Source organism: Choloepus didactylus, chromosome 1 (genome assembly GCF_015220235.1).
Source record: "Choloepus didactylus isolate mChoDid1 chromosome 1, mChoDid1.pri, whole genome shotgun sequence".
NCBI lineage: Eukaryota > Metazoa > Chordata > Mammalia > Pilosa > Megalonychidae > Choloepus > Choloepus didactylus.
Genome location: NC_051307.1, coordinates 245227518 through 245246933, shown reverse-complemented (window position 1 = coordinate 245246933; position 19416 = coordinate 245227518). Strand labels below are relative to the sequence as shown.

At 51.6% G+C, this 19416-nt stretch overlaps 1 protein-coding gene across 2 annotated transcripts in view; it reads right to left on the bottom strand.

The window, feature by feature from the left end:
• NUP210 (nucleoporin 210) overlaps window positions 1-19416 on the bottom strand; it is a 134165-nt gene that overhangs the window by 13713 nt on the left and 101036 nt on the right. For both annotated transcript variants that reach the window (XM_037802788.1, XM_037802792.1), the window contains 10 exons: window positions 18500-18562; window positions 18050-18229; window positions 14667-14747; window positions 13426-13557; window positions 12025-12183; window positions 9190-9281; window positions 7440-7614; window positions 5284-5459; window positions 3369-3589; window positions 1319-1455 (listed from right to left, as the gene is read on the bottom strand). In XM_037802788.1, the coding sequence (XP_037658716.1) occupies window positions 1319-1455; window positions 3369-3589; window positions 5284-5459; window positions 7440-7614; window positions 9190-9281; window positions 12025-12183; window positions 13426-13557; window positions 14667-14747; window positions 18050-18229; window positions 18500-18562 (1416 nt within the window). The remainder of the gene's footprint in view (window positions 1-1318; window positions 1456-3368; window positions 3590-5283; window positions 5460-7439; window positions 7615-9189; window positions 9282-12024; window positions 12184-13425; window positions 13558-14666; window positions 14748-18049; window positions 18230-18499; window positions 18563-19416) is intronic.

Here is a 19416-nt window from a genome sequence, read left to right as displayed (position 1 = left end):
TTTGAGATCTGATCATAAAGCCAGCCTCGATTCCCCTGCCTGCAATGCTGGCTCCACCCTTGGACCCTGCTCCTCTTTGCTCATGCCATTTCCTCTGCCAGGGTCCCCTCCCCAGATTCCTTTTCTTCCTGACCCCTCAGCGGCAGAGGCATGAAGCTTTCTCAGGGGAGCACAGCTTTATCAGTCACGAGTTGCCTCTATCTGCAGCCAGCTCACCCAAACCACAGAGTTGCAACACTAAATATGCCAGCTATGAGGTTAAACTGCTGGATTTGATAAAACACATGCTGGCTCTAAAAATGAGACACATCTGGCACTCAGCCAGACTTCCCTCATTGATTCATTCACGGCTGGAGATAAACAGAGAAGAGAGAAGGGTTTTGTTCGCCTCCAGAAAGACTCGAAAGGTGACTTGCCGGAGGAGGTTTCGCCCTGCTGGTGATGCCAGATCCCTGAGCCAGCCCACCCACTGCTGCAACTCCCAGGGAAACACCCACACCAAGGGCTCCTGTGGCTTTGGGTTCAGCTGCAAGACTCGGGCGTGTAGAAGCCGGAACTGACCATACGAGTCCTCCTCTCAGCATCCCACCAGTTCGAAGATGGGCGGACAGCGGCTTGCTAAGGAGGTGTGCTGGTTTTTATATATTATGTCCCCTAGAGAAAGCCATACTCTTTAATGCAGTCTTGTGGGGGCAGAGGTATTAGTGTTGATTAGGTTGGAAACTTCTGATTGAGTGTTTCCATGGAGATGTGACCCACCCAACTGTGAGTGACACCTTTGATTAGGGTGTGACCTCTTGATTGAATGTTTCCATGGAAATGTGGCCCCGCCCATTCAGGGTGGGTCTTGATTAGTTCACTGGAGTCTTATAAAAAAAGCTCACAAACAGAGCAACTGAGAGTGACATTTTGAAGAGGAGCTGCAGCTAAGAGAGGACAAAATGCCCCAAGAGCAACATTTTGGAGAATGCCATTTTGAAATGCAACCTGGGAGCAAGCAGACACAAGCCACGTGCCTTCTGAGCTAACAGAGGTTTTCCAGATGCCAATGGCCATCCTTCAGTGAAGGTACCCTATGGTTGATGCCTTACCTTGGAGACTTTATGGCCTTAAGACTGTAACTTTGTAACCAAATAAACTCCCTTTATAAAAGCCAATCCATTTCTGGTGTTTTGCAAAACGGCAGCATCAGCAAACCGAAACAGAAGGGAGCCTGTCCCAACCTCTGAGTTAGTGGGTGGCGGGGTTTCACAGAAAGGTTCAGCCACACGCCACAGGTCCCTGAGCCAAGTGTGCCCCTGGCTTCCCCGAGCCCTACCTCTTTGTAGGTTCTCAGGTGCCCGGCCACCTCGTAGTACACCGTCACGGCACCCGCATCCTGGGCCACGGCCACGCCCGTCTTGGGGTCCACGTGGAGGATGCTGTTGGCTGAGGAGCTCCAGGTTCCTGAGAGGCCTGGGAGAGAAAACCTGAATGTCACCCGTCTTTCCATGTTCCCAAGTCTCGACATTCCAGGCACCGCCCATCAGGCCTGGATGCCCATGCCAGCCGCTGCCCAAGGGAGCTCACTCATCACCCTCAGGACCCAATTTGAGGTCCTCAGCCAGCACTACAGATCCTTGAGGATCAAGCTGCAGCCACCCCTGCAGCCTTGCTCTGGTCTGCTCCTCTCATGCTCCTACAGCACGTGGCTTCTCTGCTCAGCTGTGGCTCCTGCTTAAAATGATGCTCCATCTCCTCCTCCCACCGATTCCCTGCTGGGGCATCTCCTGGTCATCCTGGCATGGAGTTTGACCTGACCCTCGACCCTGGGCTGACCCAGCTGCTCACCCTGAAGCCTTCCCCTCTCGTGCCCCTCCACCACGGACTGTCCCCTTGTGCTGGTTTGTTTACATTATGTCCCCAGAAAAAGCCATAGTCTTTGATGGAATCTTGTGCGGGCAGAGGTATTATGTTGATTAGGTTGGAACCTTCTGATGGAATGTTTCCATCGAGATGTGACCCAACCAACTGTGAGTGACACCTTTGTTTAGGGTGTGAACTCTTGATTGAATGTTTCCATGGAAAAGTGGCCCCACCCATTGGGGAGGGTCTTGATTAGTTCACTGGAGTCATAAAAAGAGCTCACAGAGGGACTTCAGAGCAACCGAGAGTGACATTTTGAAGAGGAGCTACGGCTAAGAGAAGACAAAATGCCCCGAGAGCAACATTTTGGAGAACGCCACTTTGAAATGCAACCTGGGAGCAAGCAGACTCCAGCCATGTGCCTTCCCAGCTAACAGAGGTTTTCTGTACGCCAATAGCCTTTCTCCAGTGAAGGTACCCTATTATTGATGCCTTACCTTGGACACTTAATGGCCTTAAGACTGTAACTTTGTAACCAAATAAACCCCCTTTATAAAAGCCAATCCATTTCTGGTGTTTTGCAAAACGGCAGCATTAGCAAATGGGAACAGCCCTGCTCTTCCTTCTTCAAAAACAGACAGCTGGCTTCGGCTCGGCACTGTCACTAGACAAACACTTCCCAGTTAAAAGTTCATTACGGTGTTCAGTAAATATAATAAAAACTCAACGACCATTGTTCTATTTACAGCAAATTATGCTTCAGGGGAGTGTTTAATTTCCTTTTAAAATGGATTTAATTAGGTTAAAAAACAAACAAACAAAAGGGACCCAATTTGAAAAAAAAATTAAGTAAATAATTGTGCATCTAGGAAATGGAGGTGGAAAAAACATGAGGATGGTAGGGAAATGACTGAAATTTGGAAACCACTGAACTGGCCCAACAATTATAGCTTCCTTACATCTCCTTCTAGAGGTATCTGTCCATTTTGGTAGCCATGAGCCACTAAATGAGTCAAAATGCAATGAAATTAAAAATTCCATTCCTCATTTGCTTAGCCATAACTCAAGTGCTCACTAGGTAGTGGTAACCTATCAGGCAAGGCAGACACAAGACATTTCCACAAGAGCTGGAAATTCTACTGCACAGTACAGGTTGGCAAACTTTTTTCTGTAAAGGCCAGAGAGTAAATATTTGAGGCTTTGCAGGCTGCGGGATCCTGCTTGCTACTATTCAGCTCTGCTGTTGTAGCATGCAAATGGCCCTCAACCATACCCCAAAGAATGGGTGTGGCTGTGTGCCAATAAAACTTCATCGGCAAAGACAGGTGCAGGCTGGATTTGGCCTGACGGTAGTAACTTCTGACCTCTATTCCACGGCATCATCCAGATTCTACTTGCATACCTCCTGTGATGGGGAGCTCACCTCCTCCAATGTATGCACCAACCCCTCCCCAAGGAGCCGACTCCCATCTTTGGAAGTGTCGGTGCCTCAGAAGGTGTCCCTGGGTCAGTCTGGCTCTTACCTTCTAGGCTCATCAGGCCAGTGGCCAAACAAAGGACATCTCCCACCACCACGGCTCCGGACAGCTGCGGGGAGATGGCCTGCAGGACGGGCAGTGGGACGAAGTCGGCGAGACCCACATGCTCCGCATCCCACACGCTGAGCAGTGTCAGACCCACGCTGATGGTGCGGACGACACAGGTGTTGTTGGTGGCGCCCTTCCCAATTTGCACAAAGTCGTCTCTAGACATGGGAGCAATAGGAGGGCTCTCAGGCTGGGGAAAGCAGCCCCAGAGGAAGAAACACCGCCCAAGTGTTCTACTGAGTGAGGCTCTTGGCTATCGGGGGCCCCAGGAGCCCCTCTCCCTCACATTGACGGAGCAGCTGCTACAGGTAAGGGAGCATCACGGGCATGTCACATGGGACCTTGTCTTCTACCATCCTCCGGACAGAATCCAGTCCTCCACTGGAGCTGCCAGCATGTCATCCCCATATTCCAGGAGGGCAAGCCGAGGCTCAGGGAGGAGAGGGGTTATAATATGCTTTTCAGCATCTCTCCTAACAGGGAGCCTGTATATTCCAGAAGGTGGTATCACACAGCCTGTCTGTCCTGGGTAACAATGAACAAGCAAAGCAGCCTCTCTCTGCCCATTTCTTCACCTGTAAAATGGGGATAACAGCAGTACTTGTGTTACCTGGGCTTGGTGTGGGTCTCAGATGAGATGGGTGGCTGTAAGGTGCTTACAGCAATGCCTGGCACAGGGCACGTGCCCGTCAATGTGAGCGCATGCTGTTTGGGTGAGAAGAGCTTGGCCTGGTTTGGAGGCTTCATCACCTTCCTCAACCACACTTTTTGACTCCCGAGCCCTGACTTGATCTTCTGTGAACTAGGGGCTCAGACCCCCAAAAGGCCAAAGCGACTTCTACACTGTGGCTGCGGGGCTGCGAGAACCCGGTTCCGTGTCTTCCTGGGCTGCCTATATCCCAGAATGAAAGATGGATAATATTCTGTGCACAGAGCTTCATAGTTTGCCAAGGGTTGAGTGCTCTGGGGACTAGGCCCCTTTCCTCATGAAGACAAGAATATTAGGTGACCTGCTTTGCCCAAGCTCCCAGGTCCCACGAAGGACAGAGCTGGGACTTGAACTAGATCCAACTCCAAACCCTGGGGTCTTTCCTCCATACACCAAATACCCCTCACCCCTGGCCTTGGTGGGGTCAGCGACAGGGGGACCACAGTTGCTGCAGACCCTCTGGGAAGCCTCTGAGACACCAGCACCTGGACACAGTCTTCTGCCCCCTTGAGCAGTACTTCCTGGAGCCCCTTCCTCCAAACCCCACTTTTCCCTCCTGGGAGTGATACTTGTCTGTTTGTTTGCTTATTTGGTTAGGTCTGCACCCCCTCCAGACTGGGGGTCCTCGAACCCTAGTGGGTATCAGAATCACCTGGAGGGGTTGCTATAATACAGACTGCCAGGCCCTGAGAATGTGCATTTCTAATCAGTTCCCAGGGAATGTGGGTGTTGCAAGTCTAGGGAAAACGCTTTGAGAATCACTGCCGTGGCAGAAACTCAGAAGTTGCTGCAGGCCCTGGCTGAAGCCAGGACTCTTCCTCGCTCTGGAGACTGCCCTGTCCTTCCTTACATCAGGACTGAAGCTGCAGATATATTTTGAAAGAGTCAGCCTAAGACAAGTGTCCTCGGAATCGGATGGGACCTAGGATTCAAACCCCACTTTCTGGCTGTGTGGTCCTGGGCAGGTGGCTTAACCTCTCTGAGCCTCCACAAATGGGCTATAGCACAGAATCAGCAAGATGCTACATGGAAGAGCCGACACATGGCAGGCGCTCTGTGAATGATGTCTTCCCCTCATTCGGGCCACATGTCTGAGGTACCCTTTTGGCTTTGCTGGGGAAGGCACTGTCACCTGCACTTTACCTGTTAGTTGCAAAGTTGAGGACCGAGTTGTGAGCGTGGAAGACGTCTCCGGAGCTGTCATGGAAGTGGACAGTGAAGGTCACAGTCATTCCCAAGGGCAGGGCGACCAGAGCCTCCTTGCTCTGGGTGTGCAGGATGGGGCTCATGGAAAGCCGCAGGTAGGAAACGGGAGATACCTGGGGGAAAAGGATCAGGTACAGTGACAAGCCCTCCCACAAGAGGAGATTGTTGTCCCCAGCAGGCCCCAATCTCAGAAGAGTCTGGGGTCACAGAAAGAGGAAAGGCCAAGCCTCGTTCCCCAGATGTCCCAGCCAATGACAAAGTCCCCACTTCCCAACCCAGTGGGGTCAGCCCCACCGGATGAAATCCCCATGTGAGAGCCAAACTCCCTTCCCTGGGGTTCTGGAAAATTCGAAGATCCTTATTCGTGTGCAAAAGAATCCCCTGAGCTATGAAAGTTCAGTTTCTTTAAGGGTCCTGGCTCTTTGGGCATTTAAACCAGAAACAAAGGGTTGCAGCTGAGACACTACCCAGGGCCACTGCAAGCCTGCATTTGCTCCAGGGGAAGGAGAAGGGATAGCAGAAAGTCAGCTTCTGGTCCCAAGCACCTGAGCTCTATAAGTAGCCTGGACTCTGATCCCAGGTAAAAGTCATCACTGCCGAAGAGCTAGTCCCCCCAAAGTCAAACTTGCTCTGACGAAGTTCAGTGGCGTACTATCTGGTACACAGCTAGTGCTCAATGAGAATTTGTTGAAACAGGATGCACAGTCAGTTCGCTTTCATTTACCCCAGAACTAGGGTGGGGGGGCTCCCCGCCAAGCACCCATCTTGGAAGAGGAAAGTATTCATGAAAGAGATTGGCCTGGGACCCAGGCAATGTGTTAAAACTAAAGTGATTGAGTATTTTCTCTGCCATGTAAGATTCAGAAAGTGGCTATGATGAGATATGCAAAGAAAATTCTTTTCCAGGACAGACTCTTGGACCTGATCCAGTGACACCCAAGTTACCCTCCCTGAGTGATTCATGCCCAGGAGAACATCTCCACAACCCAAGGAACACAGAACAGCAGAGGGCCGGGGCGACGGCTGTGCAAAGAAGGGGAGGACGGGGATTTGCGCCAGGCAGACTTGGGTGAGAATCTCTTAATTACTGTGAGATCTTGGGCAAGTCATTTCTACTCTAATAGGTACACCCTCCCACCTTTACAGAAAACATCACTAATTCCCAAAGTTGTAATGAGGATTGAATAAGATTCTTTTTTTTAAATTTTATTACAGTTATATATTTTTTTCCCCATTTTAACCATTTGTAATTGGATAATTCAGTGGTGTTAATCACATTCACAATGTTGTGCTACCATCACCACCGTCCATGACCAAAACTTTTCCAATCACTCCAAACAGAAACTCTGTACCCATTAAGAGGTAACTGCCCATCCCCCTCCTCTAGCCCTCAGTATCCCCTCATCTGCTTTCTTTCTCTATTAATGTGTTTATTCTACATATTTCATGTAAGTGGGACCATGCCATATTTGTCCTTTCATTTCTGACTTGTTTTACTCAATATAATGTCTTCAAGGTTCACCCATGTTGCACATGGATCAGAATTTCATTCCTTTTTATGGCTGTGTAATATTCCACTATGAGGAGAGACCACCTTTTGTTTATCCATTCATCTGTGGATGGACAGGTGGGTGGCTTCCGCCTTTTGGCTGTTGGGAATAATGCCTCTGGGAACATCAGTGGGCACATTAAATGAGATTTTGCATGGAAGGTACCCACTGCCCTCGAGATGCTACCATTTCCCAGGCACCAGCCTGGCACTCAGCAGGTACAAACCATCGGCAATGACGGCATCCATGGTCAGGCACAGTGGACACCAGGGACCCGACCCCTGCTTTGTGACTTTGGACAAATCACGGACCTCACTGGGCCCCAGTTTCCATATCTATGGAAAGAGGCAGTTGGAATAAAGTCTTCAGGGAACTTCGATTGTGATGGTTGGAAGATGCTGCAGTTTTTTCTCTAGGGCCTTTGCCCTTGAATCTTCTGAAACAAATCCTTACATATTTCTCAGCTGGAAGGTGGACCTATTCGTTTCCACACTTGCAAGGGAAAAAATGCCATCTCGGCACTACTGCTTTACACCCTCCTACCTTTACAGCAACAGTGATGGTCTGATTGGCCCCGAAAGGCTCCTGGGCGATCACTTCGACCGTGGAGGTCCCAATCATGGATCCTGACACCAGGAGGCCTTTTTCATCGACATGCACGACAGGAACCTTCTCAGGTCCCTCTAGAACACGGTAGCTCAGAGATGCCGCGCTGTCCCTTTGCAAAACAAAACAGACCCGTTTTTACGGAAGGTGGGATTCGCCCGCCATCTGACTGTCTGCAGCCTCATCAGTTACCAAATCCTGTTGTTTGGAAAACCATGGCTCCGCAGGCAACGTTGCTTCTTGCTTTCCTGGGAGCTGTGCCGAGCGCGGGCTGCTCAGCAGGGAGGGAAGGGACGGAAGGGCTGCATCTCTTTCACCAGTTACATGGCACATTTATTGCAAAAAGATCGTTTCTGCAATCGATCGCTTTCCGTTTGCTGAAATAAGAGAGCTTGGCTTGGCAGAAGGAGAGTGAGATGCTGAGTCGGAAAGAACATGGAACCGGTCCCAACGCCCTTCTCCGAACAGCTGCATGCTTTCAGGCACAGCATGCCACCTCTCTGCCTCAGTTTCCTCGACTGTCATGGGGGAACAATGATCCTGCCCTGTCCCCTTTCCAAGGGCTGTTAACAAGATAAAAATGGGCCACTCTCCAAGAAAGTGGTTTATAAACAGTATTGGCATTGTGCACTGGTAAGAGACTAACTATGCTGTATCTTAAACTCTTTTACATCTTAATTAGTATAATAAAGAAAGAATAAAAAGGAAAGGACTCCAGCTCCGGAGGTTAGCCCCCTCTCACCTCTGTCTGTCCCAATTGACCCTCTCCAGATGAATTTAAGCCTCTAATACTATCTTGGTCTGAACTTTCTCCTCCAACCAATCCCCTGTCCTCGTTAATTTGCTGAACTCCTATTCATCCTTCAAAACCCAGCTCAAGCATCTCCATCTGTGGCACGCCTTCCCTAACTCCTCAAGCGGAAGCCCCTTCTTTAGATTGAACATCCTATTTTGTTTTCTTAGAGCCCTTCTCACACTATTCTCCTTTCTTCCCCATGAGGCTCCCCAAGGACACTGTACGTCATACACTCACAGAGCTGAGTGCTTAAATAACATTGGTTGAATGACCATTGTGTGTGTCTGTATTTAATGCAACATACAAGCCATCCTACGGCTCATAGATCCCCTCACTTTGCAACTGCAGCTCAAATACAAGTGCATCATTACCAAAGACACACCTTTGCATCAAAGGAAGAAATTATGTTTGCAGAGATGCTTTAAATAGTGCTTCTCCAATGCTCATGTGCCTGCCCATCACCTGGGGAGCTTGTTAAAACGTAGGTACTTGTGTTCGGAAGGTCTGGGGTAGGTCCCGAGACGTGCATTTTAACAAGCTCCCAGGTGGTACTCACACTGCTTGTCCGCAGGGCTCCATTCTGCATGGCAGGTCTTGAAAACAGAGGGGCATTTGAAAAATTGAACACTTGCAGGTTGGCACATCGCCCTCTTTTACATACTGAATTTCAGCAGCTAGCCTTAAAATGCTTCTAGGCTACAGGGAGGAGAAGAGGGACCCATAGTGAGAAGTGATGTGGAAGAGCAGAGGAAGTCAGCAGCGAAAAGGCAGGCTGCAGAAGCTGCATGCTCTGCAAACACGTCCACCGCTCCTGACAACTTTGACAAATGAGTTGTCGGATGCGAGCACGGCTTCCGCAGCCTTGGTGAAAACGAGAGCTGAGTCACGTACCTGTTTGTCTGAAGCTTTATAAATGAGTTGGGTGACATTAATATTTGTTCTGCTTCTATTTCAGGGTTCAGCAGCAGTAGCTTCTCAAATACCTGTAAAAGAGGGCAAGTTTTATTGCCTGCGATACAGTGGAGCCGCAGTTTCTCTCCTAGTGGTGAGAGCCAAGGAAGGGGGGACCAGAGAGGAGAAAAATGGTTGCAAGCTACTGTCTGTCGGGTCCAGGTGATGTGGTGGTAAGAGCTGACTTTTAAGAGAGAAAAAGCAGGCAAGCTCCCTTTTGCATACCTCCTGGGGGAGCTGCCCCATGGGGCCAGGGATTCTGGGTCTTTTCCTCTGTTCCCAGTCAGGGAACTTGATTTTCCAGGGCACGGGAGAGGAAGGCTGTATGCAGAATTTACACAAGCACAGGGTATTGCTCCGTTAGAATGGTCAGGACCGAGATTGCAAAGCACCATCTAGACTTTCCTTCCTGATTCCCACTGCCACCATGTCAGAGTAATTTCCTGTTTCATCACCCTGGCCCCTTATCTTGCTCCCTCTCCTCACCACGCTCTGGCAGGATCTATGTGGACCCAGTGACTGGGAGTATCTGTGCATCCTGTCTGGCAGATGAAAAGGCTGATGATGTCAGGATCACATCCAATCCCACCACTCCCCAGGAGTGCTGACAGCTCCCAGAGCCCATGATGGCAACACTCACTTGGCATTCAGGCCTGGCTCAGGGGCAGGTGCATGTCTGCTTTGAGCTCCTACTGACAAATGAGCATCCAAGAAGAAACTGGGCTGATCTCCCTCTCACCCAGCTCCACTGCATCCTGACTATATGCTGAAGCCTGGGTTTCCTCATCTGTATAACAGGTCTACCCCTGATAATCCTTGCCATGCCTGTGCCAAAGAGTTGTGCAATTCGCACGTCATAATACAAGGGAAAGTGCATTGTAAGTGGTGAATGACAGACAGTCTCTGGAAGTCAGTTGGGGTTTTGGTGACAGGTGAGTCCAGGGCAAACTCAGGTGCCACCTGCTGTCAGGAAGGTGACATCAAAGAGTCATATGGCCTCACTGACTTTGACTCCGACACACTTACTGTACAGTGAATACATTCACTAATAGGTTCCTTCCTATATCTCTCGAAACATTTAATCCCTGTCTACTGTCCCTCTTAAAATGGAGGTGAAGGTACAAGAGCTACCTCACCAAACATAGTGACAGGGAAAGCACCATCTTAAGTGGCAACTAATATTTGGCTTCACTGTTGGGGGGACAACAGGGAATGGTGGGGCCTGTGGCAAACAGGAGAGCATGGCCCTCTTTAAAGGGGAGGCTGCCTCTCCTCTCCTGCTGATTTTGCCATTTGGCAAAATTCCACATCTTCAAGACAAGCTGGTTTTGGATTATCAGATGAAATCTTCCTATTTTTAAATGCTGGCAACAAATGAAAATTGTTTAAAAGCATTGAGTGAGCCAAATAAAATACGTCTGTGGGCTGAATCCAGCTTCTCTGGTTTCTGATTTACTTCAACTCCATCTGTTGTCAGGTGGGGAAACCAAGGCACAGGATCACAAGGTGACCTCATTGTAGTCACAGAATTTGGAAGCTGCAAAGCCCCATCTTTGATTCCATGATGCGTGTCAGAACTTACTTCATTACATTTTTAACCTGGAAAAATCTCTGTGTGTATATTCTGGCAAGAAGGGGTGGTAGCAATTGGGTGTTTCTTTTAAAAACTGCTCCTTTCCCCCTCGTTGATTCTATGCTGGAGTTAGAAATGCCTTATTTCTTCTTGAATGGGTAACCTGAAACCATTTCTTCTCTTATGACATTTAGGGGACTGCTTTCCATTTTTCTCTGCAATTCAGGAAGAACCAAAGGTTACTGAATCCTGGATTAGCAGCATGGAGCCCCTGAAACTGAAAATGCTCTGGGCAACTCAGTTTTACAGTTGGGGCTCCAGGGGCAGGGGCTGGTCCAAAGTCCCACCTTGTAAGTAGAAGGGCAGGTTGGTGAGAGTGACGTAGGGACTAGGGAGTAGGTGGGAAAAGGACTGAGCTCTACGTTCTGATGTTATCACTGTGGTTTCTAACAGACCACCGCACCTCTCTGCGGCTCAGCCTTCCCATCTGCCAGAGCCCATCAGGCTGCCCACGGCCTGGCACGTGAGGCTTTCGCAGCCTGGCTCTGCCACACACACTGTGACCTTGAGCCGGTCCCTCCACCACTCTGAGCCTCCAGCTCATCAGGTAGCAGTCCCACCTCACAGGCATCACGTTAGCATTAGACAAGTTAGTATTTGGAAAGCACGAAAGAGCACGTCTATCCTACTAAAGTGCTGTACACGAGTTTGTTACATAAATACAGATAATTAAATTAATGGCCCAGCTCAGGTTTTCCTGAACTCTTCCTCCCATTAAGGCACCCCAGACTCCAAGCTCAGAATTATTTGCTTTTTTTTGGAAGACATCAAGTGATTTCAGACCTCCAGCCTTTGCATGTGCCATCCTCTTGGCCAGGCCTGCTGGCCGACCCCTTCCACCCTTCTCGACCCAGCTGAGACGTCACCTCCTCTGGGAACACTCTGGCCATTTCTGGGTTTCCCACAGCACCTTACCCCTCCACCCTGTCCCCGACACATTGTGCTGACTTGATCTACCTCCCTCTGCAGACTGAAGACACCTCAGGGGCAGAGGCGTCCCTGCTTCAAGTCTGCACCTCCAGCCCCAGTCCTGGGTCAGCAGAAGGGCTGATACGTCCCCATATGATGCCTCTGCAGGAGATGAGGGGCCTCTGGCATGTACTCTCCCTCCCACGTGGTGGCGTCTGCCGTCTGTCTGTTACCTGGATTTGGATCTCGTCAGAGATCTCCTTGGCAAGGCCTTGCAGCTGCCCGGCCGTGGGGTCCAGAGCCTTGACTACCACCTTCAGCCCAGTCCGGCCTTTCACGCGGCCAAGCACGTTCATGGCAAAGTTGTACTGCGATGGGAGCTGGAGGGATGCCTGAGGAACATGAAATATGCTTTCAGGAAAGAGCCCCAGGGTTCCTAGCACCCAAAAAAGCAAAGCATTCTGCAGCCCTGGGCTTCCCAGCCCTCAGGTCCTGCCGGCTGCCTGCCTGCTCTCAAGGCCCTGCTCTGCTCAGAGCCGGGCAAGCCCCAGGGTAGGATGGACATCAGCCACCCAGCACAGGCGTGGCCTAACCCACACTGGGTCTCCCGGTGTTCACAGGTGCATCTGGAAGGAGTCAGGTCAAACCCAGTGAACCAGCTCTCATTATGGCGGGACTTCTCAGAGCCTTCGGTGTGCTGAGCTATGTCATGAATTGTCAAGGGGAACGAGTGGTTTTGCGGTGCTTCCCACACACAGTTCACTTTGCTATGGGGTATCTGTTAGGAAGTCACTGACAGCGTTCCATAGGGAAAGCAGCCCCAGCACAGGGGTCCCTTGGTCCCTTTGGGTGGGGTGGGAAAGGAGCATTCATCCTACATTAGACGTGCTTCGAGAGGCCTATAGGAAACCCCGTTCTTGTGCCTGGCCTCCATCCCCACTGTCTGTGGAGGAGGCAAGAAGTAAACTCTCAAACCAACCCTCCCCTCAGGTCCTGTAAGGCCAGGGCCCCAGCCCAGGTGATGTAGCCTGCAGACACAAGGCCCAGCTTCCAGTCCTGTGTCCCCCACCAGTCTGACATGTGACCCTGGGTGCATCTGAGCTTCAGTTAACCAAGAGGGAGGTTGGCAGATTCTCTGCAGCACCTCCCAGCTCTGAGAGTCTGAGGCTGGGATCTCCCAATGGAGGATGAAGAGGACATCATCTCAGAAAGGGGGTCAAAGAAGCTACAGAGCAGAGACCCCACCCTCCAAGACCCTGTGACATTCTAGAACTTTTAATGACTCCCCCACAAGGCAGTCATTTTGCTTCTGTTTGGTCCTCTGAAGTGTAAGTGCTTGCAATGCAAAGGGGTGTGGGCCAGCCTTGGGGTGCAGCACAGAGGGAGGGCTGGGGAGGCCTTATTCCCAAGCATGCTTAGGACTGGGCAGAAACGAGGAAGGTCACTAAGGGACGGGGAGTGTGGCAGCAGCCCCTGGGAGAAGGGGATCTGGGTGAGCCTCGGGAGAGGACAGAGATGGGTCCCCAGCACACATCTGGGCACAGAGGGGCACACCTCACAAGAGATGTGGTGCAGACCCTCCCCAACCCCGGGATGCTAGCTGGAGACAGAGGCCGGTGGGCAAGAGCGATTACCTCGTGGTGCCGTCCCCGGATGTCCAGGATGTCCCTTTTGGTGACGGACCAGTGGAAGGTTAGGCCTGGCACGGCATTGCCAAACGAGAACGGGTTCTGGCTGTTGGTGACTCCGGTGATGTAGACAGGCATCTGGGGGAGAGAAGCCAGGCCCTGTGACCACCGGGGTGTAGGAGCCAGGAGGGACCCCCCAGAAGCCCTGTGGTGCCCCCGAACTGCCTCTCCACTGCTGGGGTACTTTTCTGCTCCTTTGTGGAATGGGAGTTGTGCCCAGTTCTCCCCTAACAGAGAAGGGCTCAGTGCATGCTCAGGAAGATTTGACAAAATGCTAAAGGAACATGCCAAAGACAGGATCAGCCCCCTCCCCATCCTAGACCTCTCCAGCTGTGGGTTGGGCCTCACCATTGCCAGGAGCCCCCCCCTTTGTGGGGCTGTCTCCCCAGAGCTCTATGATCTCCTACCAGCACAAAACTCACTGCCCAGGGGTCCCTATCTCTCCGCTCCTCTTTTCCAATCCTGCACGTGCTCCCTGCTCAGGTAGGATGGGAGAGGGTGGGATTCGCTATTTACTGAGTGCCCCCTGTCCCCAAGCGCACATGAGAGGCAAAGGAGAAAACAGACTTCAGATCCCTGAAAAGATTCCCATGTCTATCACTTCCTAGCTGTGTTGACCCTGACAAATATCCTAACCTTTCTACTTTGTTAACCTCCTCATCTGTATTATGCAAGTGATACCTGCATCTACTTCCTGGGGCTGTTGTGAGCACTAAATGAACACTAAATGAATTAACACATGGAACACACTTAGGAGAGTAAGTGCTATATAAAAAACGTTAGCTCCTGTTATGCACCAGGTGCTATTCTGGGTGTGGGAAGGTGACAGTCTTGCAGAGCAGCTGCATTTGTCAATAGTCAGACAAACACAGAATCTGAAGGAGACAAATGCCAAGTATAAAACGAGCTTTGTGCTGCAGGAGAGGATAACAGAGGGCACCTCTCTGGCCTGGGACAGGAAGTTCAGGGGAGTCTCGAGCTGAGTCCCGTAGATAAATAGGGGTTAAGCAGATGAAGGGGGCAAAGGGGACATGCTCTAGCAGAGGCGACAGCATGTGCAAAGGCCCAGCGGTGGAGGGAGCGTGGCGGCTGCTCAAGCTCACCCTGAACCAGCAGCCAGAGCCCGAGACCCCCTGAGAGGCTGCTTGGAAAGCAGAGAGAGGAGGGAGCAGAGGTTCTTGCCTCACCTGGGTGCCCGTCCTCATCCGTGTGATGGGGGCTCGGATCCTCACTGCCCGGAGAAGCAGCACTTCCACCTCCACACGATCCTAGGAAAAGAGCTTTGGAGCTCAGGCTGGGATAGGGGCTCTGCGCCACAGAAGGGTGTTTCAGGAAGGGACCCCTCTATGGGAAGGAGCCTCCTGCTGAGGTCAGCCTAGAAGGCACCTGGCTTGAGGGTCTCCCCAGGTTGTCCAGCACGATGCACGTGGCCCTTTACAGGTAGCTCACCTCCACATGGCCCTGGCCACTGGCTCTCCCATCCCCCTGGGGGTCCTAGTCTGGTCCTCTGAGCCCACAGACCTATCTGTCCCAGTTACTCCAGATAAGCACTGGGGGCAAGTGACTGGGGCCTGGTCTTTAGGCTGAGCAGCCCACACTGAACAGGTCTCCAAGAATTCCCCAACCTCAGACTTAGGATGTGTGCTGGTTTGGATCTGTTAAGTATCCTGTAAAAGACTATGTCCTTTTAATTCACTCTTGTGGGGGCAGACCTATTCTGGGTGGGACCTTTAGGTTGTTTCCATGGAGATGTGACCCCACCCATTCGATGTGGGTTTTCCTTGTCTTTATTCGCTTCCTCTAGAAGAGGATGAAAAGCAGAGACATTTTGGAGAGAGCTCAGAGACATTTAGAGAGAAAATGGCCAGAGACATTTTGGAGATAGTCATTGAAACCAGAACCAGGAGAGAAGCTAAGAGATGAAATCCAGAGTTTGCCCTGGAGAACCTGAGAGAGGACTCCCAGACACTTAGAGAGAAACACCCTGGGAGGAACAAGGAAGGACTCACAGGAGTTGAGAGAGAGAAGCTAAGATGGAAGCCCAGAGACATTTTGGAGAAAGCAACAGAAACCAGAAGCTAAGCCCAGGAGACGCCCAGCAAACTCCAGCCGTGTGCCTTCCCACGTGACAGAGGAATCCCAAATGCCATCGGCCTTTCTTCAGAGAAGGTATCATCCTATTGATGCCTTCATTGGGACATTTTCATGGACTTAGAACTGTAAATTTGTAACTTATAAACCCATCGTAAAAGCCAATCCATTTCTGGTATTTTGCATTCCGGCAGCTTTAGTAAACCGGAACAGGCTGTCTCTGTGTGTAGGGTACAGGACTGAACGTAGGAAATAGGAGAGTCTGATTATAGCAGACCTTATCTCCTCCTTCATTCTGAATTCTATACCCCTCTTAATCTGGCCAATGGCTAACATTTTTGGCTACTTTGTAGTGCTGTTGACTCATGCTGAACTCAAGACTACCAAAAAACCCATAAGCTCCTTCATGCCGAGCCCACCTTCTGTGCCTTGTGGTTTGGGTTCACACCTGGTACACAGCAGGTGCCTAATAAACATTTGTTCTCTTCCTTCCCTTTGTCCTTCTCACTCCTCAGTCTCCCCCAGCCAGGCCTGGACTGCCCTGCCTCTTGGGGGTAGGGATGCTCATTCTGTCACCTGCACTGGACAGATGGAACTAGACGCATCTCACCAGAATCACAGGCCCTGCTGCGGATGAGCAAGGCCTGAGGCTGAGCCTGGCTGCCTGGGCTCTAGGAGATCATGTTCAGATGGAGCTGGTGGTACAGTCCCTCCACTGCCAAGGGGCACCAGGGCCTTTCCGCAGCATCTCCTCCAACCCACCAGATAGGAGACCCAGAGAGGGGAGGTGGCCCTGCCAAAGTCAGAACACAAACAGAAGAGACGGCCGGAAGGGAAAATGCACAGCTTATTGCCCCAGTGGCTACATTTCCAACCAGTTGATGTTTCAGCCACCTGGGATCCCAGGAAGAAAAAGAAAAAAAAAAGAAAAGAAAAAAAGGCACCAGTTCTTCAGACCTCAATCCTTTCTTTAGAGAAGGGGAAAAAAAAAAGAAAGCAGGGCCTCCTGGGGTCCTTAATTTGATTCTGCAGGATGCCCGTCTGTACCCTGCTGCACGCCAGAGCACAGATCTTTAGATGGCCAAAGCCTCCCTGCTGTCGTTATAAAATCGATAAGCAGGATCAAGGCGTCCATTTCACTGATTCAAAAAGACTTTGTGATTCAACCAGGATACTTGGAGGCAGACACCGAAACTGCTGGAAACAGGAGTAAATCAATGAACTCAATGTCGAATCAAAGTCAACCTCGGTGAACAGGGGACATGCCACGCTCCCCCCACCCTCCAGGAAGATGCCCGCCCCACCTTCCCTGGGCCTGCGGTGCTTATATGCTCGGAACTCAGAGGAGCTCACGGATGGATGGCTTTCAGGGAACCTAATTCTGAAGGATAAACGGGAGAATGCGTTCTGCACAGTTACTTGCCTGCACTCGCATTGCCCCAAACAAAACTCTATTCTCATTACCAAGTTTCGGGCACGCAGGGAACGGGACCCACAATGCAGCCTTTCCTGAAATGTTTTGCAGGATGTCAGGGAGGATCTGAGTGGGCTCTGTAATTAATTTTTAGCCCTGAGGCCCTTCTCAGGAGGTGAAGATGAACTCCCACCTCCTTTCCAGGGGAGACCCTCTGGGAAGGAAGGAAACCTGTCTGATCTCAGAGATGCCAACTTGCAGCTGCCTGGGGTCAGTTTCCACCGACCATCCCGGGGAAAAGACCCCCCTAACTCAGCTTTCCAGCTTCTCTGCTGACCCATCAAAGTCCTGAGGAAATGCCCTACACTCTGGCAAAGAGGCTTGGGAGATAGCTTTATCTCTAGCTGAACAGAAGTGGGCAACTCTGGAGTTTTCTTTTTCTCCCAGAAATACCAATCCAGATCTGAAATTGTATGGTGCTCCATTATCCGTGTTGTAAGTAGCTGAGCCAGTGCATCCTTCAAAATGCACAGATAGCTCACAAGGTGCACTATTAGCCAACAGTAGCACCCCCCACCTACCCCCTTCCCTTCCAGTTGAGCATCCTCTAGCCCTGCTAGAAATGAATGAACTAAAGGGCCAAGAGCTCTGATGCCGGGCAGTTCTGAGTCCTGTCCCGGAACTACCACATGGTACCGTGAGCCACCGGCTACTTCCTTATCCTCTGAGCCCTCGGCATCGCTGCTACAATTGGGGATAGTAATAAAGTGCAGGAGGGCACCGCCAGGACTGAATGGGAGGAAGGTAACATGCTCAGGACAACCAATGGGCGACCACTGTCATCACTAGAAACTGGATGGTCCCTGGGAGTGGGGGAGGGGCTGGAAGAACTGGGGCGACTGAGTCTGCAGACGAGCAGCTCCAGTGGGCAGGGCTGTCCCAGGGCAGTGGTCACAGGTGGACTGCAGACCGAGAGGACTGACCAGGCCCCTTGGAGAGGGCTGGACGTTAGGGGGCAGGTTTTCCACCCCTGGGGCGGGCCTCTCCCATGGCGACTTCTGTTACCTGGGAGACGACGATGACTTTGCCAGTCTCGGCATCCACCGCCTGCACCACCCCGGAGACGGTGCCATTGCCGACGGCGAGCCCCCGTACCAGCCCGGTGCTGTTCACCACCGCCACACTCTCGTCGCTGATGGAGAACTGGATGTTGGACTGTGGCTGAGGGCCGCCCTCCGAGGTGATCTGCAGTGTTGGGGGTCGGGGGAGACAGGAGCACCCCTCGGTACCCGTCCTCCTGGGCAGCCCGTGCCAGCTAACACTCCCATCAAGCCCAGGAGGGCTGCCATACCTGACAGCAGGTGGCCTTAGTCCCCTACAGACACCACGCTACAACAGAGACCCCCAAGGCGGGCACGCCTGCAGCCAGGGCAGGGGTGGGCGGGATGCCCCCTCTAAGCCCTGGCTGGGGGTGGGGATGGGGGTGGGGAAAGGGGGTGAACTCTTGGCTCTTACCTGCATCGTGGCCCCAATGATCAGCGTCACCTTCCTGGGTATCAATCGAAATGGGGGAAAGACCTGGGGGAGGCACAAGAGACCAGGGCTCCACTGCCTGCCATGCTCACACCAGCTGAGCATAAATCACACTTTTTAAAAAGGCGAGCATGGTGCAGGGACGCCATTCCACCCTTAAGATAGGCTGTTGGGGGCCTGGGATCCTGGGGCCAACTTGCAGGGGGTGTGGGCTGGGTAAGGCTGCTAGACCCAGGCCCAGAGACAAGGCCACTCCCCACTTGGCAGGCTCTCCTCCCACCCCATCAGCCAGAGGAGCTGAGATTCTCTGTGGGCATGTTCCACCTTCTACAATTGCTGCTCGTGATCGCGTTTTGTTTCACCATGGACATTAAGCCTGATGAAAATAAGGACTTTTTATTCATCTGAGACATCCTGCTACAGCAGTTCTCAGAATGTGCTCTCTGGACCAGCAGAGGCAGCATTACCTGGGAATTTGTTAGAAACGCAAATTCTCCACCCCCTACCCAAGACCTTGAGAAGCAGATGTGTGTGTGTGGTGGTGGTGATGGGGAGGGGGGGCAGCTCCAGCAAGCCTTCTGGATGGTTCCGATGCATGCGGGAGCTTGAGATCCAAGGCCTCCGAGATTTCCCCAATGCATCTTTGTAAGGTTTCCTCTTATACTACATTTCTCCAAATTTCTACTGATAAATGACCCTACAACAGTTCTTGACTTCACTTCCCTCAAAACTTCCCAAAGGAGGAAAGAGAGGCTCGGGGGCATGCTGCAGACTGGGGTGTCCCCCATCTCCATAACAAAGCAAAGCCCCAACACCCTCCTCTTGCCTTGCAGCACCCCCACCCCCCCAATTCCTTGCATGGTAGGAGCTGAAGAAATGCTGGGCAAGTGACAGCAGAA